The sequence below is a fragment of the Ictidomys tridecemlineatus genome, chromosome 2, assembly GCF_052094955.1.
Source record: "Ictidomys tridecemlineatus isolate mIctTri1 chromosome 2, mIctTri1.hap1, whole genome shotgun sequence".
Taxonomy (NCBI): Eukaryota; Metazoa; Chordata; class Mammalia; order Rodentia; family Sciuridae; genus Ictidomys; species Ictidomys tridecemlineatus.
The window spans coordinates 18,300,070-18,326,031 of record NC_135478.1 but is presented as its reverse complement, the minus strand read 5'-3'; the positions used below and the strand labels follow the sequence as shown (position 1 = coordinate 18,326,031).

Below are 25,962 nucleotides of genomic sequence, written 5' to 3'. Positions count from 1 at the left end.
ACATCCCCAGCCCTATTTTGTATTTTATTTAGAGACACGGTCTCACTGAGTTGCTTAGCACCTCACTGCTGAGGCTGGCTTTGAACTTGTAATCCTCCTGCCTCAACCTCCCAAACTCCTGGGATTACAGGCGTGTGCCACCATGCCCGGCTCCACTTATCGTCTTGATATGACTGTAGAAGAAACCATCTGTCATGATTTTGTATCTGGGTTGCTTCCCAACAGCTCACGTGTGGAAGGTTTGGTCAGAGGTGGAACCTTCAAAAGTGCTCTGATCTCATGCATAAATTAATTCATTGGTAGCTTAAGTGGCTATTAGGAGGTGGGCTTAGTTGGAGGAGGAAGAAGGTCACTGGGGGTGTGCCCTTGAAGGCTACATTTGTCCCCAGCCCCTTCCTCTCTTCTTGCTTCCTGGCTGTCATGTGCTTCTGTTACGATGGAAGGCTTCACTGCATGCCCAGAAACTATGAAGCCAAGTGATTATTGACTGAAGCCTCTAAAACCCTGAGCCAAAGTAAGTCTTTCCTCCTTCAAGTCCATTTTCTCTGGCATTTTGTCACAGTGACAGAAAGCTGACTAATACCCCAGTGAAGAGGCACGTTTATCTGCAAAGAGCCACTGTCTCCTGCTGTAGCACTTTGCACGTCCAGAACATACATATGTATAGGAGTAGGGTGGGGTAGGAAGATGTTTGCAGAAATTGGAAGTAAACACACTGTATCAATGAGCTTGGAAAGTTAAAAAAGACTATTACCTCAGATTGGGATTCAGCAAAAACACTTGAGCAAATAATACTAAGCCAGTGAGGTGGGGACTGATTACTAAGCAGAGAAGTGCCCGTGTCATCATGGGGCCATGCTCATGAACAAGCCCAGTCTCTATCCTATTTGATTGCTTGATTAATGTTTAAATGCTCTAGACCAAAGGGGAAGAGCCCTTCTTAGCAGCCCCTGCCCTGGTCTTGATTGTAGGGTTCTGTTCGTAGGCAGGCTGGTCTGGGAGCCGAGGGGGGTGGGATAGATGGCTGTAGGTGGGTCCTGTGGAGGGAACCCGGGGCCCATACAGACTGATGGAACCACAGCACCAACACGGGGGCTTCTGTCTCACCCTGTTCTGGCATAAAGACATGGTCAATCGGTACCAGTTATGGAGCCTGTACACATAAGGTGCTCAAAAAGAGGTCAGTGAGTAGACTGCAATCTACCAAGAGCTTTTCATTTCTCAGCTATACCTTCCCCCATTTCTTTTAAAATCAACTTTTTTGAGGCATAATTTAAAAGGACTCCCTGATTGTAAGAATCGTGACCAATGTCACAATGAGGGACTGTTTTGGGTCTTGACTATGGTGGCGACTACCTGCTGTATATAAACGCCCAAATCCATCACAATGCACATGGGGAATGGTGGTGTTCATTTTATATATTATTTTACTAGAATTGAGGAGAAGTGTTCAAAAGAGTGTCTGTCTACACAAAGAAGGTATTTAATAAACGAACAGTGGAATAATTATGGATATACCTAAATATGGTTTAATAATATTTTGGGTGGTGATGGACTGGCAATGTGGCTCAGGGGTAGAGCACTTGCCCCCCTGAGTTCAAACCCCAGTACCACATACAAAAATAATAATATTTTGGGTGGGCCTAGCTACTCTAAGAGCACATGCAATATTTTCAAATCTTTTAAAATTAGATTCAGAGGAGACCAAAGCCAAGCTCACCAAAATATCTCAACTCAGTTTTTTCCTATTTTCAGCTAGGTAAGTAGCCCAAATAATTCTGGGTATGTGGTAGTCCATTGTAGTATTAATGATGACCAAAGGAAAAGGTCTAATCTCTTCAATAAATTCATTTTAAAAGAATCATTGAAATCTTTTATTTAATCAACAAATATTTTCTAGGTTCATAATGTATTCTAGGGACCATACTTAGTATATAATGATTTAATGACAAAAACAGCCAGAGTTTGCTTTCAGAGAGTTCACAGTCTAATTTATCAATTTTAAAAATGACAAAGTTCTTGCTGGGCACAGTGGCGCACGCCTATAATTCCAGTGGCTCAGGAAGCTGAGACAGGAGGATTGTGAGTTCAAACCCAGCCTCAGCAAAAGCGAGGCTGGGTTTGAACTCACAAAGTGAGGCTAAGCAATTCAGTGGGACCCTCTAAATAAAATACAAAATAGGGCTGGGGATGTGGCTCAGTGGTCGAGTGCCCCTGAATTCAATCCCTGGTACAAAAAAAAAAAGAAAAAAAAGAAAAAATTTTCAGACCTGGCTGGCCTCGAATGAAACCTGGTAATCTGCATTGAAAACACCTCTTTTGGTGGAGGATGAGAGGTAGGAATTCACTTTTATTATTATTTTTTCCATATGGAGAGCCAACTGTCCCAACTCTAATTACAGAACATATCAGTGTCTTTCCTTCCTGAGTTACTAGTGCTGCCTTAGTTGTTTGTATGTTTCATTGTGGGGTCTAAAGAATCCAGATTTCCATGCAAACTCATTTTGCAAACAAGGATGATGAAACCTTTACAAGGACTCACTCTTGGAGCTCTTGCAACATGTCTACCGTGTTTCCTTATGCTGACCTGGATGTGAACAACCCAGCAAGTTCTACTCTGTCCTCCAGGGACCCAGACCAGAGAACCGGGGCTTGAGTGATCCGTCTGGCATACAGAGGGGACACTAAGCTAAAGACTGCATAGCAGAGTCTCAGCACCTCTGCAGCAGGAGGGGTGGTGTGTATTACAGGCTGTAGGGTTACAGTCCAGGACGCATCACCCATGCAGCTGCCATTTGTAACTGCCCCTCATCCCATTTGATGAAGAAGTGAGCTGGGGTAGGGGGAGTGGGAGTGAGAAGATGATTCCACCCTATACACTCTTGAGATGGGGACTCCTGCTGCCCATCAACTCCACCTCTCTGTTTATTTCACTGTAATCAAAGAAACAGAGACCCCACGGCATAGGTAAAATAAGATCGTTTGATCACAGATGCTTGGAGTTTCAGCACACTGTGCTTGCTCATCCCCCTGTTCCTCACTCACCATCCCTCTTACACCTTGACCCTGCAAACCCCAGCACCGTGGAATAAAATCTCAGCCCCCCTTCCCCATGGGGTCTGGCACTTCTGAGCACTTGACAAATGGCCTGTGGTTTAAAGGAAATGGGTGAGAGTTTTCTTCTGTATCTCTGTCTTTCACCTCCCTGAGAACATTGTATTTCATTGGTCTGATATTTCAGATCTGTGCTGATGTGATTGCAAGATCCTCTGGACTGAAAGAAATCAAGGTCGCCTTCTCAGTGGCTGCTCCTAAACTCCCAGGCTTGGGGCATTGAGGAAGAAGTGTGGGGCACCACCCTGGGCCTCTCTTCAGAGCCCCACCTCCACCAACTTATTATGCTAGTTCCCTCCCACCAAGAACTTCTCAGGTGGGAATGTCCAATGGCTTTAATCACCATTCATTATTCACCTTGTCACAAGAGGGTCTATAAACACTCCTTGCTATTTCTTCTCTCTCCTCTCTATCTTTGCAATAGTAAGAGAAACAGGAAACAAATGCAAAAAAAAAAAAAAAAGAAAAGAAAAAAGAAAAGGAGATTCCACCAGATAAACACCAGGGGAGTCATCTCTCCCAGATTTGTCAAATACAGTTTAAAAGACTGACAGATATCACTGAAACAGTTTTAGATGTGTCAGAACTAGTGCCTCCATTGTGGATGTGGTTTTTGGAGGGGCTTGGATCTCATTCACTTTCTCAGTCCAACGACAATGAACTGAGCAGCTCCTTTACAATGAACTGTAAATGTTTCATTGTCCTTGTTTGCAAAAGGAGTTTGCATGGAAATCTGGATTCTTTAGACCCCAAAATGAAACACAGAAACAACTAAGGCAGTATAGTAACTCATGAAGGAAAGACACCGGTATGTTCAATAATTAGAGTTGGGACAGTTGGCTCTCCATATGGAAAAATAATAGTAATAAAAGTCTAACCAGGGTCTGGTGAAGCTTGGGCACCCGGGAGACATGTTAATGGCACAGTGCTCTGGGGGAGTACCCAGGAGGCTGAGGGAGACAGACTCAGAAACCAAGGAGTTTAGGTGTGAATCAGTGTGGCTGATCAGTCACAGCTGGTGTGGGAGTCAGATCCTAAAGCAAGCACGTAAGAAGAAAACCACTGATGGCCAAAACAGCCCTGTGGCCTCTTAGGAAGATGTCATATTGTAGACCAGCCTCCTCACGCTCCAGGCGTACGTACAGAGAGAGCATCTCCTGCTTCCACGCAGCAGACAGATCCCAGTTTCTCAGGCTGTGCACCAGATTAGCAGCGATTTGCTTTGAGGGGCTGGTTTGCAAAATATAGTTCATTGATTGTGGATGCTCATTCAGAGCGTGGGATGCTCACACCAGGAACAGCCAGAGGAAGTGACAGTGATTCATCCTCTGCCTCAGATTCCCTCACACCATTTAGGACCTCTCTCTACCTTCATGCCCTGGCAGGAGCAACTGCCGAATTCACATAAGTTGAATGTACATTTGTCGATCTCTCTGCCCACCAGACTCCACGAGATAATCAGTAAGTTGAGGGCAACAAGGAAGTTCAAGTGTGCTGAAAATGGCGGGGGGGGGGGGGGCTAGGTCCTACCACTTATGCTGTGTCTGCTTAGGTAAATTCCTCAGCTTCTCTGAGCCCCACTTTCCTCGTCTGCAAAGGGTAGATACCCTGAATGAGTTAACTACCTATAAAATGCTCAGAATGGTGCCAGGAAGTTAATCAATATTAGCTGTTATTGTTTCAATACTGTTAATGATGGGATGTTTCAACAGCTAGTCCTAGTGATGAGCACCATTGAAGGGTGTTCAGAGACAAGTCCAGCATCTGCTGGGCTGAGTCTAACCAGAGTCCTGATTGGCTGGGTGGCCTAGGTGAGGCAGGGAGGGTACCTAGAGGGCAAACTGTGAACAGGAAGGTACTCACTCTCAGAGCTGTGCAAACGTGATTGCCCTCTTCTGCACGCCTTACCAGCCTCACCTGGCCCTGGCCCTGCCCACTGACCATCAAGCCCTTCTATAACTAGTGACTCATGTGACTCCTACACCTCAGAGACTCAGAGATGTGACCTCACTTAACCAAGTTTGCTGAGCTAGAAGCAGCTGGGACCTTCTGGTTCAACCTTAGTGACCCTGCCGTCTTCACCCCCAGCCCCCAGGGGACACATTGAACTGCCTCCTGCAAGTTGCTGGGGTGACTTGGTGACTTGGTCAAGTCACCCAGCAGAGGAAGGGCTGCTGCAGTCCTCAGTAAGTGAAGGGAGCTGTTGGCTGATACCAAGGGACTTGGGTTCACCACCAGTCATCTCTATGGGGTCTGCTGTGGGGAAGGGGTGCCAAGCCATCCCGACCCCAAGCCTGGGGTCTTTCTAATACAGTGCCTGTTAGCCAGTGAGGCCATAGGGCAGCAGAGGGCCAGACAACTGGTTTAGATACCCCAAGTCCATTTGCCATTGAGTTGGCCAGGCCCATTTACAGACTGGCTCACTGAGGTGTAGGTCACAGATCTGCATCCCGGAGGTAGTTAATTTCCACATTCACATAAGAAAGAACTAGAACACCAGTTGCTGTTTCAGGGACTGATTCATTTCCCTGACACAGGAAGCCTTGGGAATTTAGACCCCAGGGCTGCCTGAATAACACTAAGCACTTCCCAAGAGCTTAGCCCATGTCATGAACCACAGAATTAAAAAAAGGTAGTCGTGTAGATAGATAAATAGGGCCAAATTGAGAAAAACAGACCAAACCGGTTTGGGTTCCAAAGGTCGAAGACTCCCGGGTGGGAGATTGAAATGCTAATGTCCCCCAAAGCCAATTACAGCCCTTCCTAAGGAATTGTTAATAAGGTAACCCCAGAGCACACAGGGAACTGCTAATTAATTCACCCTGGGCCCCCTTCCGGCCCCATCATTCTTCCCAGTTCCTTCAGCCCATCTGTTTACCACATTTTGGTTTTCCCACCAGCATCTCCCAGTCACATGAAGGGAAATGAACAAGCTAAGGGGGGAAGAATGTAAAAGAACAAAGGAAACTTTAGATGTGTAAAAGGGATGGGACTTCGTCATCACATGGATCCCGACTTTGGGTTCCCTTCTTCCTTGGGAGAGAATGTTCTACTCTCCTTTATTAAATAAAGCTCCTTACTTTCTACTCCACCCTGGCCTCTGCGTGCTGCTCTGGTGTTATACTTCAACATTCAGGGAAGCAGGACTCATCAAGGTAACAGGTAACCGGCGGTACCACTTACACGTGGTAAGTATGTTAAGTAGTCACAAGTCCCCATGACCATCCTGCAGGGGAGGTTCTAGCACGTATCTCCAGTTGCAGATGAAGAAACTGAAAGCTCAGGCAGGTGAAGTGACTTGCCCAGGCGTCTGTGACTAATTAGAAGAGGCGGGGCCAGGTTTCATACCTGCTGAGCAGTTTGATGCTGGAGCCTGGGGCATGATAAATAAGTATTCAGCAGACCTAACCCTGCCCCAGCAATTCACACTCAACCTCTAACTTTTTGATGAGCATGGTTTGTTCTCACCCTCCAGGCAAATCAAGGCAGAATAGAATGGCTCCAAGCTGTGGGTGCTCCAGGGCACCTCCAGGACAACCTCGGGAGAAAGATGCTTGTTTAAGACGGTTGAATGTGGACGTTTCGTTCATGCACATTTTCCTTTACTTCAAAAATCATTTGAAATACCTAATTAACATGAATAAATTAATTTTAAAAAATCATTTGAAAGTGTCGCCCGATTTAAAGCTAAGATTTGACGTTCCCGAGAATCTGAAAAGTTTGGGGCATGGTGGTGTTTCTGTATACTTTTTGGGCAGTGACCTGGTGTAAGGTTCTAGGAGAGGGAAGGCGACAGGTTCAGCTGCTCAGGATGCCACAGCTTCAAGGGGGTCTGTCTGCCTGGAAGATGGCGGGCAGGGGAGGTGAATGTGGTTGAGTTGGCGGCAAGAAAAAGGCAGCAATAATTCTAGAACAAAGCATTGTGAAAGGCGGGTGCTGGGCTCTGGCAGAAAAGCATTCCACAGAAGCCCCTGCCCTGGGGCCTTATTTCTCAAGATTGCTATCGATGAGACTCATGGGTGAAATCAGACTGAACTTTAGGAGAATTCCCCAAATCCCCACCCACCCGTTCTCCTTCCTCCTTAACTAGAGTGAGTGAAGTTCATCCAGGCCTCTGGTGTGACTTAGCAGGAAATGCTTCTTCCGGGAATAGAGACCACCCCCACCCCAACCTGTCCTTGTGAGCCTTGAAGCCTCTGTCCACTGGGTGGAGGTCAAGCAGGCCCCGACAAGCCCTGTCAGTCACTCCAGCCGGCCCCGACCTCAGTCCCCTGTGGCTGACTTGGGGAAAAGCAGTCCATAGAAGCAACAGGGAAAATCTCTTCCTTTTTCTTAGAAGTACAGGTGTGTGGATTGATGACTACCTACCAGGAAACCCCAGGAAGAAGCTGAGGCAAGGTGTGGCAGTCTGGACAAGCTGTGGGAATGCTTTGGGCTACCATGGAGATTTGGAGGAAGGGGTGAATGGCAGGACGGGCAACCATCCCACTTCCCAGCCCCCAGTCGAAGCTGCAAAGGACACAGAACATTGTACACAAAGGATCTGGGGAGTGATCAAGGGCAGCGTGGGGCTGGGACCCAGGAGATATTGATGAATTGGAGCACAGAGATGCACGCTTGTAATCCCAGCAGCTTGGGAGACCAAAGCAGAAGGATCACAAGTTCAAAGTCAGCTTCAGCAATTTAGCGAGGCCCTAAGCAACTTAGCAAGACGCTGTCTCAAAATAAAATAATAAAAAACTTTTAAAAAGGCTGGGGATGTGGCTCCATGATTTAAGTGTTGGGTACCTGGAATCAATCCTTGGTACAAAACAAAGTGAAACAAACAAAAAAACAAAACTCCCTGACCCTAATGAAGGTTGACTCTGGCCACATCAAAGTAATTTTGCTACAACCTGCTTTCCAGGCCAGGGGCTGACATACAAAGATGAACAAAGCTGGGCCTCAACTTCCAGAGTCACTTCCAGGGACCTCAGGGCTCAAACAGAATAAGTTTCCATCCTCTGAGTAAAACAGACCCACAGGTCCCTTTTAAAATAGTTACTATTTCCATAACTCTTGGAATGATCATAGAGGACAGGAAAATAAAGTTCTAACAGCAATGTTAAAAAAGAACCTGTGTGTATTCTTAGTCAATTCAAGTTCACGTCCCACTCTTGATTCCCAAACTCCTTATCAAAGGAAATTATGTGCAATGATGCAAGCTATCAACCTTCTGAAGTTACTGAGCCATCTTCTGAAAGCAATGCTAGTGATCAGCTCTGTCTGTAGGTATTTAACCCATTTTCCAAAGTAGTAAAGGGCTTGCATGACGCCATCCAGACCCTTCCACAGTATTTTTCATTTTCATGAGTCAAAAACACAGGCCATGTTAGAGAGGTATGTGCCTCCACTAGGCTGTGGGCCCTGTTTGGACCACAAATGGATGTCTCTATGTCTACACTTCTCTGGGACTGTGGCTGTGTTATGGCTCCTTGCCAATTCAAGATGTAAGCCCAGATGGAATCAAACCATACTGGGTGGAGAAATGATTTCAAGGAGGATGACCAAGGTAAGACAGCTGCAGAGTAACAGACTTTGAATGTGGGCACTGCAGGATTCAATAACAAATATACTTCAGTATGCGGCCACTGTACATAATGCATGATGATATGCTAATATGCCTCAGGGCATTTCATTCCACAAAATGTTAGAGTTTCACTCTGTTACACCTTCAGGTATGAAATCAGAAAAGTCACCAAGGATCACAAGGACAGATGTGGAAAGAGTCAGAGGAGGGGATCAAACAATTCATCGGCACCAATTCCCCGGGGACCTTGACAGACCATGGACCTGTACAGCCCCTCCCCAGAAGCTCAACATTTTAGAAGTTACTGAATTTCCAGTTTCTTGCTCTGGAGAACTTTGATCCCACATCCCAACTTTGCCACTGGAGATTAAATAGCTAAAACCAACAGGGGGCTGGTCACATAGGAATCCACACTCAACAGACTACAGGCTGGGTGATTCCATTGACTGTGCATGGGGATAAAGCCAATCTTTGTTTGTGTAAGTCACGGCAGTAAACCTCTAGGGAGCAGATACTAGGTGGGAGGGGGGCAAGTGAAAAACTTCTGCAATACTGGAATGTTCCAGTCTTGATTTGGGTGATGGTTACAAGGTGCGCAAATGTCCACACACACACACACACACACACACACACACACACATACACATGCATGTGGTAATGTGCCATATAACAAAGATTTGGGCAACAATAGGTCAGCATATATGATGGTGTTCCCAAAAGATTATACTAGTGACGTGATAACGAACTTAATTTATGTGAGTACACACAATAATGAAATTCCATAATAATGCTTTTTTTTTTGGGGGGGTTTGTTTGCAGTGCTGGGGATCAAAGTCCGGACCTTACATGTTAGGCAAGTGGTCTACCACTGAGCTCCATCCCTAGCCCAATGATGCACTTCTCAGACTATATTCCTGCCACTAAGGAACATTTTATGTATACACTTATATCATATACGTGAGATATATATTTATTTCATGTTATATAAAATACATATATATATATATACACACACATTATATGTATGAAATGTATATATCTCCTATATATAAGGTACTAAACTGCACACTTAGGATTTGTGTACTTTTATTACATGTCAATAAAACAATTTTTTTTTAAATAGGAGAACATCCTATTTAAAAAAATTGTTTCGAAAGCTTTTCTGATGATTAAAAAACTCAACTCTCCCCATCCCTCTGGGTATGCACCTGACATCCTCGGAGTCCCTTTTTGAGCCTGCACAGAGGTGGTCATGGGATCTTATCCACAATCCCTATCTGAAAGTCTACTCGAGCGAACCAGGTTTTTGCAGAGCTTCAAGGTTTTGTATAATGAATTGTTTTTTCATGATGCTAAAGCTGGAGGAGAAAACCCTGTTGGCTTCTGAATGCGTGGTCCTTCTCCATGATCTAAACCCCGAGTCCTTCCCCGATCTGAACCCTGAGCAAGTACAGTAAGTTCTGTGGGGACTGGGCAGGCTGATGGTGCTGTCCTGGGCCCCACAGCATTAGATCCAGATAGACTAGGTAGGTCATTTACAAAGCAAGATTTAGAATTGTAAGTTTTGCTTTTCTTCTTCTCCTTCTTCAGAGAGAGAGAGAGAGAGAGAGAGAGAGAGAGAGAGAGAGAGAGAGACTTTCTATTTTGCTTTTAAAAAGAAAACAAAAAAACTAGTAAGTCCAGGGGTGTAGTTCTGTAGTAGAGCACTTGTCTAGCAAGCATGAGGCCCTAGGTTCCATCCCCATCACTGCAAAAAACAAAAACCAAATTGATTAAAAAAGAAAAGGGAAAAAGAGTAGCAGACACAAATAAGCCCACAGACTTTTTTTTTTCCCCACTTTTTTTTTATTGTGGTTAAATATGCATAACAAACTTTGTCATTCTAACCATTTTAAATGTACAGTCCAGTGGCATTATACACATTCACATTATTGTGCAACCATCATCACCACCATCTCCAGAACCTTCTCATCATCCCAAACAGAAAGTCTCTACCCATAAAACACTAACTCTCACCTCCCCGCCCCAACAACCACCACCCTACCTTCTGTCTCCCTGAATCTGACTGCTCCAATAAGTGGAATTATACAGGATGTGTCTTTGTGTCTAGCTTATTCGTTTAGCATAACATAGGGGAGAATTAATTGCTAATCCTTGATGTGAATGAGAACCAAAAGTCGAGCAAAACTACATGGACTCAATTCACACCCACACAGAAACATATACACGATAACCCCTTTGTTGGAAGGAAGAGAATATTTTGAAGGCAAAACTATGGTAGTAGAAGGCAAATCAGTCATTGCCAGGGGCCAAGGGGCAGGAACTGACTGTAGAGGGGTTGGAAGGAATTTTGTGGGGAAATGGAAATATCATATCATGCACTTGGTAGGACTTGTCAAATTGCACAACTGAGGTTGGTGACTTTTATGGCGTGTATGTTACACCTCAATAGAACTGAAAGATATTTTTTTACATTTAGATAAATATTATGTGAGGCATAAAATAATGAAATGAAATGATAAACACCTGACCAGGAAAATATTTTCCTCTTACCCATAAGTCTGGTTTTGTTCCCTGAAGCAACCATTACCATTTTGGGGGTGCATTGGTCCAGGGGTAGTCGAGGAAAGTGTGGATGTATATCTATATACCATTTCTATTTAATTTTTTTTTATTTTAACTTGCCAAAAGTTTGCACGTCACACCACTGTTCCGAACATTGGGTTTTCCTCTCCACAATGTACACTGTGCGTTACTCCACATCAGATTAAAGAACGCTACCTTATTCTTTTAAATGGCTGCCTGGTATTCTATTGGAGGTAGTGTAATTTATCTACCTGGTTTCTATGGATGTATATTTGAGTTGTCTCTAGTCTCCAGCTACCAGGGAAAAAAAGAAGACACTTAGCCAGAGTTGGAAGGTGCCAGTGAGACATACACCTTTCCCAGTGATTCTGGCTAGAACTTGCCCAACAGAGGTTGAGGACTCAAAGGCTGGAAGATATTATTCCAGGATGGGGCTGCATTTGGGTGTGGCTGGGCTTCTGCTAGATGACCCACGCTCTGTTTACAATGTGAAAAGTGTCTTCTGTGTCCTGACAAAATAAGAGCAAGCTCCTGACAGGGTTAACCAAGGCTGATGTACCTGATAAGATTGTCAGCGACTTCCAGACCAGTTCTAGAGGATTCTCCATCTCTCAATAAGAATTAAAGGCCAGGGTACTGCCAGACTCCAATCCATGGGGGTTCTAGCTCTGGCATGCTCCAGTACAATCTCCACTTAAGACTCCTGTCTAAAGGAAAGCTGCCATCCCTAGAAGCCATCTGGGACGTTCTCATTCAGAGATCACGTGCAACTGAGCACAGCACTTAAGTTGTACAAAACCTGTCCGGTCAGTTCCTTGGCTAACAGGAAATTCGTGTGTACGAAGGTACTCTATTGCAAACAGCTTTTGGAAACGTTCTAATGTCATTGAAAATGGCTTCTTGCAGATTTCATCCAGCAGTTCCACTTCTAGGAATTTCCCCCATAGATATCCCCATAGGTGCCCAAAGTTAATCCCTGGGAGTAGCTGAAGCAGGTCGTAGGCATTGACATCTCCTAATAGGCAGCTGATTACATGGATGATGAGAATCTGCCATTGAAATTACAAATGTTCTTGGGCTCAACTCAGATGATCAAAATCATAATAATTCTGATTAGTGGAGAGATTTGTTCTAGGCCAGGACTGAGTGATTTACAAATGTCCTTTCACAGGGACCTCCAGCCAACCTCCAGTTGCTGTTTTGTAACCAAGCACAGAGTCTCAGGGAGGTTAAGTCACTTGCCCAACTCACCGAGTTAATAAGCAGTGGAGTCGGGATTTGAACCAAGCTTTGCCCAATGCCAAAGCTTGCTGAGTAAGATCACTGTCAATAAGCTAGAAAGGTAACCATGAGCCCAGGAGGCGTTTGGCTCCAAGCCACCCATTTCTCCACTCACTCTGGGTCAGTTTCTAGCCTAGAATCTGAGCTCTTTGGGATGTGTGCATTGAGGAAATGGGAAATACGGTGACATGCAAGAATTCAGAAGTGTAGTGACCTATGGCGGCTAGATGTCGTATCCTTAGAAGTGTTGAACCAGACTTGCCAGCAGCGCAGTGGATAGAGGATGGTCATCCATCACATAGGCTGGGCCCTCCTGAGACGAGGTCCTTGTGGCCTGGGGACTCCAGCAGAGCAGAGGCACTGGGCACATACCTCTCCACTATGACCGGTGTACCACCTGCATAGCAGCCCAGTGTCAGGTTTGGGAGATGCCCTGAGACCTTCAAACACAGGGGCGTAATCTCATCACCTCTGTGATGTCCTGGGACCTGCACGCCAAATGTTTGCAAGTTGCTCTGAGGTTTCATATTGTTTTAGTGAGATATCCTTGGTTGAAATAGCCTGATGTTCCTGCCTCCAGATCAGTAATAGAAGATAAGGCGTTTATTTGGGCAAACAAGGCACGTGCCTGGACACGCAACACTCTAGCTCGGCTTCCAGCTGGACCACACATTATCAGGAATTGCAGATGCTTCTCATGGTTCCAAGTGTTCTGTGACACGGCAAAATGCCAAGGGAGTGGGCAGACCCAGAAACAAAGACAGCGGCCCAACTTCAACTCTGTGCTATCTCTGGATTCAGAACGTGGATGGAACTTTTATTTCTAGAGACTGTTTATATCATCCCAGGCAAAGGTAGCAGATTGTCACCTTGTACACTCTTGCACGAATGGCACATTTCTCTTAAGAACGCTTTGATCTTCTGTCACTGAGGCTAGGAGTGCTTGTGCTTCATTAAAGAACTTGAAGTTACACCATCTGTGCTCCTGAAGCTGTTTTAATTTTCTTTTTCAAGACATTTTCAAATTTATTATTTAAGGATGTTTGCACTCAGGCGAGGCATTCACTGACCCTGCAGTCTAATTATTGACTGGTGTTTCTGTCTACCAGAAAGTATGGCTGCTGGTGAAAGACAGCCCATCCTCTATGCAGTCAGGTTAACAAGGCTCTCAGTGGTTCCCTGGGCCCCAACCAGGAGAGAATTAAGAAGTGCACCTTATTTTCTAAATGCAGTAATTAAGATAGGTATTGAACCCAGTGTGCTCTTCCATTGGGCCACATCCTCAGCCCTTTTTATTTTTAAATTTTGAGACTCGCTAAGTTGCTGAGGCTGGCCTTGAACTTGTGATCCTCCTGCCTCCGCCTCCCGAGTAGCCAGGATCACAGGCCCACACCATGGCACCCAGCAAGAAAGAACTTTTAATTTCGTAAACGTTTAAAGACATTCAATCAGATGCCTATAAAGAATATTCTGATTTTCTACTGTATTCTATCTATCACAAATTCTGCATGGCTATAGAGTGATGTAGTTAAAATGGAGGACCTCACGGGACAATACAAAGTTCTTGTCATGTTCATTATTGCTACTAATAAGCTGCCCTTCACCATGAGGACACTGCTGAGCCACATGTAAGGCCAGACACTTGAGGTGTTGCTATTTCCTTCAGCCTTTCCCCCTATGTCTTCCTGTGAGATACACAGAAGGAGCAAATAACAACTGTAGCCACACGGTACCTGTGTCTACCTGGCTTCTTTCATTGTTTCATGAGCAGTTCATCATTATTTTCTGGTTATTCCAGAGAAGGACTGCGTTCCTGCCAACCTGCCCACGCCCCATCCACTGTTTCCTGGACCCAGGTTGAAAGGGATCAGCGGAGACCCTGGGCACATTTCACAGAGCAAAGGGGCCAGGCCCTGGTGCAGGGTGGAGAACAATCTCCCCCACCTCTGCAGAGACAGCAAGCTTGAGCTCCTTTGACCATCCACACTTTCTTTTCTCCTCTAACTTTCCAGATTTCCCAGGATTTGTGTCCACACGTGAAGCCTTGGGGACTGTTTTTCCTTTCTCCTCCTCGTCTATCTGATTTGCATCAGATTTGAAGCCAGAAGACCCAAGCTTTAGAATTTTCTGCCCTTGCCACTTTCTCACAGTGTGACCTGAAAAAGTGACCTGACTTCTATAAGATTTCTAGAAAGATTTGCCAAGAGACCTTGACCATGTACTTGTTTATTCCACAGGTAGGTACCAAAGGCCACCAGGTACCAGGTGTGATTCTAGCCACTTAACTCGTGGTGCTTGGACATAAAACTTCCTGAGGGTCCCCAAGGAGGTCCACAAGTTGGCTTTGGTTTAAATCAGTTCATAAAACACGTGTGCAAGAAGTTTCTATGTGGGGTCAAACTCATCGATTATAAAGATCAGAAAACGGAGGCCCAGAGGGGTGAGGCTACTGCCCCCAGTCTCATAGAAAGCTAACTGTTGACATGATTGAGGTTAGAACTGGGAATCCTGACCATTCTGCTGGCTGCCTGCAAAATGGATATTCCCGGCTGCCTCCTGGGCTCACAACCACACTACACAACCCAGCCTCCTTTCTGCCTCAGTGGGGCTGTGCTGTCGAGGTCCAGCCCACACAACAGCAGCAGCAGTGATGTGAGCAACTTCCTTTTGTGGCTCACGAAAACCTCCAATGTGAGATTTCTCATGCGCTGCTTGACTCTATCTGTTTGATGCAGATGAACACAGAAGCAAGCATGTTAAAGAAGGCAGGTCTCAAAAAATGGAAAGGCCTGAGTCCCTACATCACAGCTTGGAGGACATCCTCTGTTTTGCATCTTAGGTGAGCAAGAAAAAAAAATATCTATCGTGTGTGAACTATCATACACATTTGGGTATATGTATCAGAGCAGCTTAAGACAGGTTGTACCCTAAATATGAGACCTAAAGTATGGAATTGTTAAGAGCTAACTAATCATCGGTGTAAATGTGAAGAACCACCAGAGGCTTCGGTCTGCTTGACATGCAGGGCTCAGGGCATCCTGAAATGGTTCAGGAAGATAAAGACCGCAAGGCGTCCCTTGCAATCAGTAAGAGGTCACCCTGCCCCTTGCAATCAACAAAAGGTCACTCTGCAACAGTGAAGTGTAATGAGCAGAGAATGGAAGGCATGAAGTCATGTGACTTTCTAGATGTGTGTCAGAGGAGGAAAAAGACGAGAGGTCACCGCCCAGGAACAGGGAGTCTCTGCGTGTTTTTCACTAACAAGAAAAACTTATTGTAAGACAAATAGCCAGAGAGCTTGAAGAGGACTCCGCGACTGCATGATTTACATGGGATTTAACTGATGGAGGCATCCATACCCCAGGAAGAGATTCAGAGCAGACATAAAACATTAACCAAATGCAAATACGTGAAAGGCAATTCAAAATGAGACAAGGTTTCACCTGACATTTGTGATTAGTTTCAACTGGAAAATAAATAAATAAACCAGAAAGTGGAGTGGAAGCCCTCACTCTGGGAGACCACCTGATCCACAGACAGCGCCTCCACCTGCTAGCCATGACCTTGGGTAAGCTGCTGCACCTCTTTTTTTATAAAATATTTATTTATTTACTTGCTTCACCTCCTTGTTTACTTTCCTGCATTTGTTTCTGGAGACTTTCTGAATAAACTCTTTGATCCAGTTATTCTTCCTCCAGGGATATTGTTTGGGTGGAGTGGGGGTGTTCTGGGGATTGAACTCAGGGACACTTGACCACTGAGCCATATTTTGTATTTTAGAGACAGGGTCTCATTGACTTGCTTAGCACCTCGCTTTTGCTGAGATTGAATCCTTCTGCCTCAGCCTCCCAAGCCTGGAGGCTGGATTACAAACGTGCTCCACTGAACCCAGCTTCCTCTAGGAATTTTGCCTACAGATGAACTTGCCCAACAAAGTTGGCTTCAAAGATAGGCACTGAGGTTCTGTTCATAGCAACAAAAGAACGGGGACAATCCATCCATAAGGGGATGGTTAAATTTAACATGCTATTCCCGCGACAAGGAATATTGTGCAGCTGTCAAAAGGCACCTGGCTGTTCTGTATGTTCTGATATGAAATGAACACCAAGATAAGAGTCTTAAGTGAAAAACAAGAGGACTATGGGGTAAATACTACACTAGGCACTATAGTACGCTTTGTGCACAAGAGGGAGGTACATCACTTATAAACAGCATAAAAATAGCTCCAGAACAATACACAAGAAACAGTGGCTGCCTCTGGGAGGAGGTCCAGAGCCTAAGGCAGGAGGGGATACACTGCCCCACCCATTTTGTAGTACAGTCACGGAACAATGGGGATGCCTTCTGAGAAATGTATCCCTGGCAACTTCATTGTTGCATAAATGTCATATCATGTACGTACAGAAACCTAGATGGTGTAGGTCACTCTCTTAACATGGCGACATGGTAAACACAAGCTGTGCGTAGGCTGCTGCCAGTTTAGCAGTACAGGTTATAATAAACCGTTTTTATTTGTGGTGCTGGGCATAGAACCCAGGCCCTCGCCCATGCTAGGCAAGGCTCCACCACTGAGCTACATTCCCAACTTTTTTCTTTTGTAATTTTGAGATAGGAACTTGGTATGTGGCTGTGGCTGGCCTCCAACATGCAATATTCCTTCCTTAGCCTTCCAAGTCACTGGGATTCCAGGCATGTACCACCACACTTGGCTATTATTATTATTATTATTATTAATTATTACTACTATTTTGGTACCAGATATTGAACTCAGGGGCATTCGACCACTGAGCCACAAAAATATTTTGTATTTTATTTGGAGACAAGGTTAAATAGTGCCTCACTAGGTTGCTGAGGCTGGCTTTGAACTTGCGGTCCTCCTGCCTCAGCCTTCTTTTTTTTTAATGAGTAGATGGAATATACTCTAAAACAATAATAGAAAGTGTAGTATAGTAAATACATAACCAGTAACATACTTGCTTATGATCATTGTCCAAAATTCTGCACTGCCCATAACTGTCTGTGCTCTTCTTTTGTATGATTGGCAGTGCAGTAGGTTGTCTCAACCAGCATCATCACACGGGTGTGCAGAATGCATTGCTCTAGTTATGAGGGCTGTGGTAGCATCACTAGGCCATAGGAATTTTTCACCTCCACTATATTCTTATGGGACTGTGGTTGTATATGTGGCCCACCATTGACCGAGACATCATTAACATCATTAGGTTATGTGTAACTGCGTAATTCTTTTTCTACTTAGTTTTTAAATTGTTTGATTGAAAACATATACATATTCCTAAAACAAATACAAACAACATGAACTGGTTTTTGATTTTTTTTTTTTTTTTTTTTGGTTCCAGGGTTTGAACCCAGGGGCATTTTACCACTGAGCCACATCCCCAGCCCTTTTTATTTTATTTTGTGACATGGTTTTTTCACTAAGTTGCTTAAGGACTTGCTTAATTACTGAGGCTGGCTTTGAACTTACAATCCACCTGTTTCAGCCACCCAAATTGCTGGGATTACAGGTGTATGCCACTGTGCTGGGCAATTTTTTTAAAAAAGAAAGTTCTGGAGCTCAGTGAATGTCTCTAAGCTGACAAGCACATGTGCCTTCGAGGCCCACGGTGTGTGAGGCACAGCTCACTGTGTTGGGAGCTGGTTCTGGAGTCAGACTCTCCGGATGCCTCAACATCACTCCATTGCAGCTGGGTGGCCCTGGGCTGGTCACTTCACCTCTCTGTGCCTACTCAAGGGAAGTTAGTAGCAGTACGTGCTTGAAAACAGAGAGTGGCACAACCCAGAGGCCTACTTAAGAGTTTTATCTATATTTTCTCAGGAGAAAATGGCATCATTTTTATTACTTATTGTAGAACTTCGATTTCATCCATCAAAATTATTTTTGCCGGGGCATAGCCATGCACTCCTGTAATCCCAGCTACTCAGAAGGTCAAGGCAGGAGGATCATGTGTCAGCCTGGGTCAGCCTGGGTCATTTACTGAAAACTTGTCTCGAAATTAAAAAATAAGAAGGGCGGATGTGCTACTTCTGCAACTAAGAGGTAGAGTGCTTGCTTTGCATACTCAAGGCCCTGAGTACAATCCCCAGTACTACAAAAAAAAAAAAAAAAAAAGTAATTTTTGGCCAATGTTCTATTTTTTTTTTTTTATTTTTAAAGAGAGAGTGAGAGAGGGAGAGAGAGAGGAGAGAGAGAGAATTTTAATATTTATTTTTCAGTTATTGGCGGACACAACATCTTTGTTTATATGTGGTGCTGAGGATAGAACCCGGGCCGCAGGCACGCCAGGTGAGCGCGCTACCGCTTGAGCCACATCCCCAGCCCCAATGTTCTATTTTGGAAACAAATACATTTACATCTTCAAACACAGCACTTTAAACAAAACAATGCACAGGTAGTCTTGACTTGCATTCCAAATACAATGGGACCAAAACATCAGGAGCAAGAAGAGACACTGGCATGTCAACAAAGGGAGGTACAGTGGGGTCACCGCACACAGAGCAGCTGACTGTGGACAATCACATAAATGCCCTGGAAGTCTCTAAGGGATTTCTTATGCATTTTACATTCAATAGGATTAGTTGCTAGTTACATATATGTATCTCTTTATGTTTCATTATTCTTTCCGAAACTGCTGGGGGTTTAACTTGTATTGCTGTGCAGTGTGGGTGGTTAGATTTTTTCCCCACACCAAAGAATGAGATGTAGAGAGTTGGTGTTTTCATGCCGAATGCCTGGTTTTCAGGAATAGGTTACTGATGTTACGTGGGAGATGCTCACATGCAAAACAGAAGATGCTCACATGCAAAAAATGCTCAATATGCATCTGTGTCACAAGGAGCAGTGGTCGTCAGTGATTTTAAAAACTGTTGCACCCAGTAGAAATCCAAGGCTAGAAAGAGGTGAGGGAAGGAACCCGGCTGTCCTGGCCTGGTTGTCTAGAATGCTTCCAGCTGCCGGGAGAAGGTGATGGGCTAATTACAAGGTTGTGGTAAGTGGTTTGAAATAATTTGATTGTGGAATAAAATTTTTATAATTTAGAATGATAATTAAAGGGTATGAATTTTTCCTTACTCACCAAGGCTGACAGATTCAGCCATGGGTTCCCCCCATCAGAGGTCTTGTCATCTCCTACTGCCCCATCCATGCCAACCTCCATCAGCGGTCCTTCTAGCCAGCAAATTGCTCTGTCACCTCTACCTCCCCACCCCATCCAAACCCCAGTCAGCACTACTGGGCAAAAATGCAGGTGAGACTTGTGTTATAAGCCAAGGGTTGCAGATCTATTTTCTTTGGGGCTACTAATACTACCTAGATGGAGGGAGTTCCTCAGACTCTTGAGCATCTAACAACCCTGCTCAGACTGCCTGCTGAACTAGGGAGGACTTTCATGGATGTTGGTGAAGCCACCCCAGTGACAGCCTGGGAAGGTGTGAGAAACAGGTACTCACACAGCAACGGCTGGAGGATACGGCAGGACAAGAGGACAACCTTGCCACACAGCAACATAGAAACGTGCATCTGAAGCCCTAAGACTCCCTCCTCACCCCAGCAACTCTACTTCCAGAATTTTAGCTGGACCAAATCGTCAAGAATGTGCAAAACAGCTGGGAGCAATATAAGCTCAGTGACTCTGAAGACTACTGAGGCAGGAGGATCACAAGTTTGAGCCCCCCCTCAGCAATTTAGCAAGACCTGTCTCTAAAAATCAATCAATTAATTAAATAAAATAATCTTCAGAGCAACATAGCCACAAAAACGTTCTCAGATAAATCAAAATAGAATAATCCAGTTTCTACAACATACTATTTTATATCCTTGGCAACATGATTACATTGTTATATCATTATGTCGTCTACATGACAAAATTTGTAAGAACTTTTCATGGACTAGACCTGTCAAAATTAATATAAGAAGTCCCCCACTGTTGAATATGCTCTATTTTAAATAGAAAAAAATTAGAAGCAACCTAAATGCCCAATAATAGGGACTAGTTAAAGCCATACAATGAGGTTTTCCCATTTTTAGTTTATGCACACACTTGATGAAAAGACTGCATCCAAATGAACAAGGTGGTGTGCTCACAGATGATTTTTTTTTCCATTTGAGTTATATTTATGGCCAACTTTTCTGTGATCACTCTGTGCTACTCAAAATGTGTTGTTTTTAAGTATTGTTTTTAACATCCTTCTTTTACACTGATAGCCAGGGAGAACATTCAAAAGAGCATGTGTGTGGGTGGGTGCAGTCATCACAGGTGGAATGACAGTACCTGAGGCGAACCAGGGCTAACAGGTAAGCCCCAGCACACATCTATGACTGGCAGAACAGCCCTCTCCTGTGACTCAACTCGTACAAATCTGTGGGGTATGGAGGAGGGCTGGTGGGACTCATCAGTCCTGCCTGTTACACATTCCAGATACCAGCCAGCAGTTCCTCTTTTGAATCTGAAGAATGACGAACACACACACTCACCCGAGGTGAACAAACACAGCATTTGATCCGTCTGCCTGCATCTTTTGGAGGAAACAACGCAGTAACACTGGGGTCACTGAACCAGACTCTGGTATCAGTTCTTGGAGAGCAACCAAGTTAAGGTTTTAACAAGGTTATGATTCCAACTCAATCAGTGCTTCATTCCTGGAAGTGGGGGAGTTGGTGGGAATACCAAAGTCTCACCCACACACCCTATCAAAACACAATTGTCCTATATTTTCAGTTGCACGGAGATACCAAGTCCATTTCCACTCTGCTAAGTCTTTCTTCAGAGAGTTCAGGAGTTTATCAAACAAATCCACAGTGAGAGAGAGAGGGCTCTGGCTTTCTCTGTCCTTGCAAGATAGACTCCAATAACTTCCCAAAGGCCTCCACCAGTTAGATACACCCCACAACTCCAGGCAAATCAGATGTACTGCTGCTAAGTTCTATTCCCAACACAAAAGCCCTCAAGTGAGCATCACCACGGGTTCTCAAGAGTCTGTTCCTGAGGTAATAGGGAGGAATTTAAGAAAGTGAATTGGGGAAGTTACTAGGCTTTGTGGTTTTTATACACCAAACCATCACACAGAGCTCAGCCCCTCAAGAACTTTCTGGACATGTAACAAGCCAGTTCAAGATAGATTATCATTTTGTCATCCACAATGCCTTGATTTACACCATATTTCCATGGACAAGTTCTTTCTGTTGTCACAGAAAGTTAGAGGAGACATCTCACACAATTTTCAACACAGTTCCAAGAATGTGTGTAGACACACACTTTTCTCTAACACACTTATATCCATCTTCACTCCCTAAGCCGTTTTTTACTCTTAAACTGATTTCTTTCTCTACAAATGGGATCTTGAACTTCAGCCCTATGATATGACAGTAAATATGTATTCAATGTCTTAAATCTTTTCTATCTATTGTGCAGTAATGTCACCTAATGTTGGAGAAAGAAATCGGGAAAGTTTCCTGCCTTGGGTTTGTAACGATGATTGTCACTGTCACGTACGTCCAAGTTCAACCTCAAGGTTTAGTTTCATTCTTTAATTTACCCTAGTTTATCTACATGTCGAACATAAACACCCGCTTAGGTGCGGCAAATGATATCCAAAGCCCAAATCACTTCCTGGATAGGTCTCCTTCAAAGACACAAAACCTGTGCTAGTCTCAGAAAAGACCTCATTTCAAGTCCTTACATGAAGACACCAGATTATTTACTATGTTCTAAAACTTCCAGGGCACGTCCTCACTGGCACAGACCTCTTGGCGGCCCCTCCTCCCAAACTGAAGTTCACCCCGAAACTACCCAAAGCTGCAGTCAAAGTCCACTACACAGAGATGCCAGGGGCAGGAGGAAGGTCTGGCCTTGGGGCGCAGACCCTGGCAGCTTTCTCCTACCTGGCGCTTTCATTTCGAATTAACACTGTTGAACTTCTGGGGGGCTGGCGGAAGGGTAAAAGGAGGCGATCTGATGGGAAATCGTACGTCCGACCACTGTTTTCTTTCTCCTTGGCCCAGTTGAGGAGGTAGAGCGCTAGGAGCGGAAAGCTCTCTCCCCACACCCGGCGTGGTTCTCCCCAAGAATCCCAGCAAAGCCCCCAGGACGCACAGCTCGCCCCCTCGGGCATGTTCCCAGAGCTAAGCTTCGGCGCGCCTTTCCCCCTTCGGCCAGAGTCGGGCTCATCCACTCAGTCCGAGAGGCTCTGGGTCCCAGACACTCCCACGTGCCACGGCCTGAGCCCAGGGCTAGGTCGCTGGAACCCAGGAGGGCATCGCCACGGCGCCCGATGAGGAGCGAGCAGGAGCCGGGCTGTCCTGGGGATCCAGTCCCACCAGAGCACCCCGACTGAGCCGCCGCGCCATCCCATTCTGCAGTCTCCGCACCCGGTACTCCTCAGCACCCTCGCCGCCTAGCGCGGGCCGGAGAGCCCGCCCCACAGCTCGGCGCCACCCCAGCCGCGAGCCCCGCACTCACCTGCCCCGCGCATCAGGCGCACCGCAAGCAGTAGCAGGCCCCCCAGCAGTACAACGGTGACCCTGCAGTTCTGGCCAGCCATGGCTCTGGGGCGCCCTTGATGGGGAAAACAACTGTAGTCTGTGATTCGGAGCGGCGGCCGCGGGCGCCGGAGCCTGGCACCCGGTCCGCCGCGCTCCGCCCTGGCTAGCTCACCTGCGCGCAGGCGGACCAGCCCAGGCTCCGCCCTGCGCAGCTGGAGCGCCGCTGACCTGACCGGTGCTTCCTCTCTCTCGTCCTCCACTTCCTGCCTCAGCCACCCGGTGTGGGGACGTCCTAGGCGCTGTAGCTGGGTTCCTTCCTACCCAATGTGGCATTACGTCGGACTTGTCTCCATCTTCCCAGGCTTAGTCCTCTTTCCCAAAGCTAAGAATGATCAGATCTCTTAGTCCAAAGGTGCGAAGGTCTCCCTTCGGGAAAGTCAATCCGACTTCTCTTCGCTGTCCAGGTGTGCCGCTTTGGAAGGGAATCATACTCGTGGGTCACCTGAGTCTTGGCTTCCTGTGCTTTCTCTCCTACTATTTGGCTTTGAGGCTCACCAGACATCAAGTCGGTGTTAGGGCTTCTCTTTGCAAGACCATGAGCCTGCAGCCTACCCCAGGCACTTCGCCTGCTAGTTTCTAATGCTCACAGCAACCCTTCCGTTACAAGCAAGGCAGGCCAGACAGACTTGCTGTGTTGGGTGACTGGCCCAGGGTCACCAGGTCAGTTGGTAAATTAGAGGAAGGATTTGGCAGTGCAGGATGAGTTTCACAGAGTTGTTGTGTTGAAATTTTGTGGTTGTGTGTGTGTGTATGTGTAGTCTGGAGATAGAAACTAGGGCCTCTTCCATGCTAGGCAAGTGCTGTACCACTGAGCTACACCATTAACTCCTGGTGTTGATTTTTTGAAGAATGAATGAGTGAGAGAAAACGTGAGGCTGGAAAGGTAAGAGAAGAAACGTGAACAGGCCCTCAGGTCCCTGAATTGAGTTGTGAACGTGCCCTCCCTGAACAAGGGAGTACTGTGCATAGCACCAGCTGCAGCTGTGCCCCCTACCTCTGGCACCAGAGGTGCTATGGGTTTCACCCTGCAGGCCACATAGCAAATGTTGGATCACAGGGCCAAAGGGAGAGACAGTGGATGCTTGAGGAACTCTTGGCTGGCAGACCAGTGTTTGGCCAAAATGACTTGATGACTCCTTGGGCTACCTGTGTCCATGGTAGACAGAGGTTGGGCCAGTCCCCCAAAACAATGTCGGCGGTCTGGATTTATATATATATATATATATATATATATATATGGCATTGAATCCAGAGGCGCTTAACCACTGAGCCAGGATCCATAGCCCATTTTTACATTTTAATTGAGAACCAGTGTTTTGCTGAATTGCTTGGGGTCTGTCTAAGTTGCTGAGGCTGGCTTTGAACTTGAAATCCTCCTGCTTCAGCCTCCTGAGCCGCTGGGATTACTGGCAAGGAATGGCACTTCTCTTGAATTCTTAAGGACACTGAGCCCCTCCAGCGGCCTTAACCCTATGGTCAACAGAAGTGAGAAGTCAGTCCCTTAGGAGCCCCACCCCCTTCCTTCTATGCATGGTCAGGAATAAGAATCAAGTAAACCTGTCCCTCAGGAGCCCACAGTAGAGAGGCAGAGATGTCCAAACAGCCCTACCTATCGAGGAACCTAGAAGCTACAGTGTTTAAACTTTTAAATTTAAAAGAATTTAAACTTTTAAATTCTAGGCCACTTCCCTCACTGAGCAGGTCTCTGGGGAAACTGAGGCCTAGAGGAAAGGAAGAGGATGAAAAATAGGGAGGCTCTTGGTTATTCTGGCTGAACTGAGGGAAAATTCTAAAGAGTAAGAGATCTTGAGAAAAAAACCTGAACACCCTTTAGCAATTTTTATGCTGATCAGGAAGAAGAAAGCAGGTGTTGTCTTTTTCCCTAATTCTGAGCAGACATAGATATCCCAGCATCCTCTCCTCATAACCATAACTCTATATGCTATATCCCACATATAGTAACAACCACTACAACAACAATAAGAAGAAAGTAGGACATTGAGTTCAAAATAGCAGAAGTCTTGCTTGACAAGTCACACCTAAGGGACTAATTGTTTCACTTCTCCAAGGTTTGCTTAACAGACCTCCTTGGAATAGTTGATACCAACTTTTTGAACATGGCATGAGATTCAAAAATTCCCAGATGTGGGGTTGGGGCTGTAGCTCAGTGGTAGTGGGCTTGCCTCACACTTGAGAGGCACTGGGTTCGATCCTCAGCACCATTAAAAAATAAATAAATGAAAAGATATTGTGTCCGTTTACAACTAAAAAAAAAAATTAAATAATAATAATAGTTTCCAAATGTGAAGTATTAGTGGTGGTCTGGACAATGGCAGCAAAGAGAGAATAGTAGGAAGGTTTTCAGCATCCTGTGTGTCAGCCCAATTCCATAGTTGAAGGCAAGATGTTCTAAAATAATCTCTTGGTTCTTGGAGTGGAATGTGAACAAAGCATTGCCAAGGTGATACTGGTCTCGGATATCAGGAACCGGTCCTTTTTCCGGCAGTGGAAGATTAAACAGTCACAAAACGGAAGAAAGCACAGAAAGTAAGTTTTATTTAAGAAAGAAATAGGGACAAAGGACTTCTTCGGGTGTGTCTTGCTCTGTTATGGACCCCAGGATCCCCCCTCCCCTATACACACACAGTTTCTCTTTCTTCTCCTTAGGAACATAGGGGCAGGAAGAATCAGGAACACAAAAGACTCCAGGTGCCAGGAAGTGCAATCCCAGAGGCTAGCTGAGAGCAACCCTTTGTCTTTTCTTTGATAACCAGCCTTCATCTTCTCAACCCCCCCATCATTGATTACCTACAATGACTGCCTGACCTTTGCCCCCACCTCAGTTTGTCAGTTT

General features: G+C 45.4%; 1 protein-coding gene across 1 annotated transcript in view; it reads right to left on the bottom strand.

The window, feature by feature from the left end:
* Positions 1-23,256, bottom strand: part of Cdcp1 (CUB domain containing protein 1) — a 48,602-nt gene extending 25,346 nt beyond the window's left edge. The window contains exon 1 of the mRNA XM_005337942.4: positions 23,026-23,256. Coding sequence (XP_005337999.2) covers positions 23,026-23,107 — 82 coding nt within the window. The 5' untranslated portion in view covers positions 23,108-23,256. The remainder of the gene's footprint in view (positions 1-23,025) is intronic.
* Between the last annotated feature and the right edge of the window lie 2,706 nt (positions 23,257-25,962).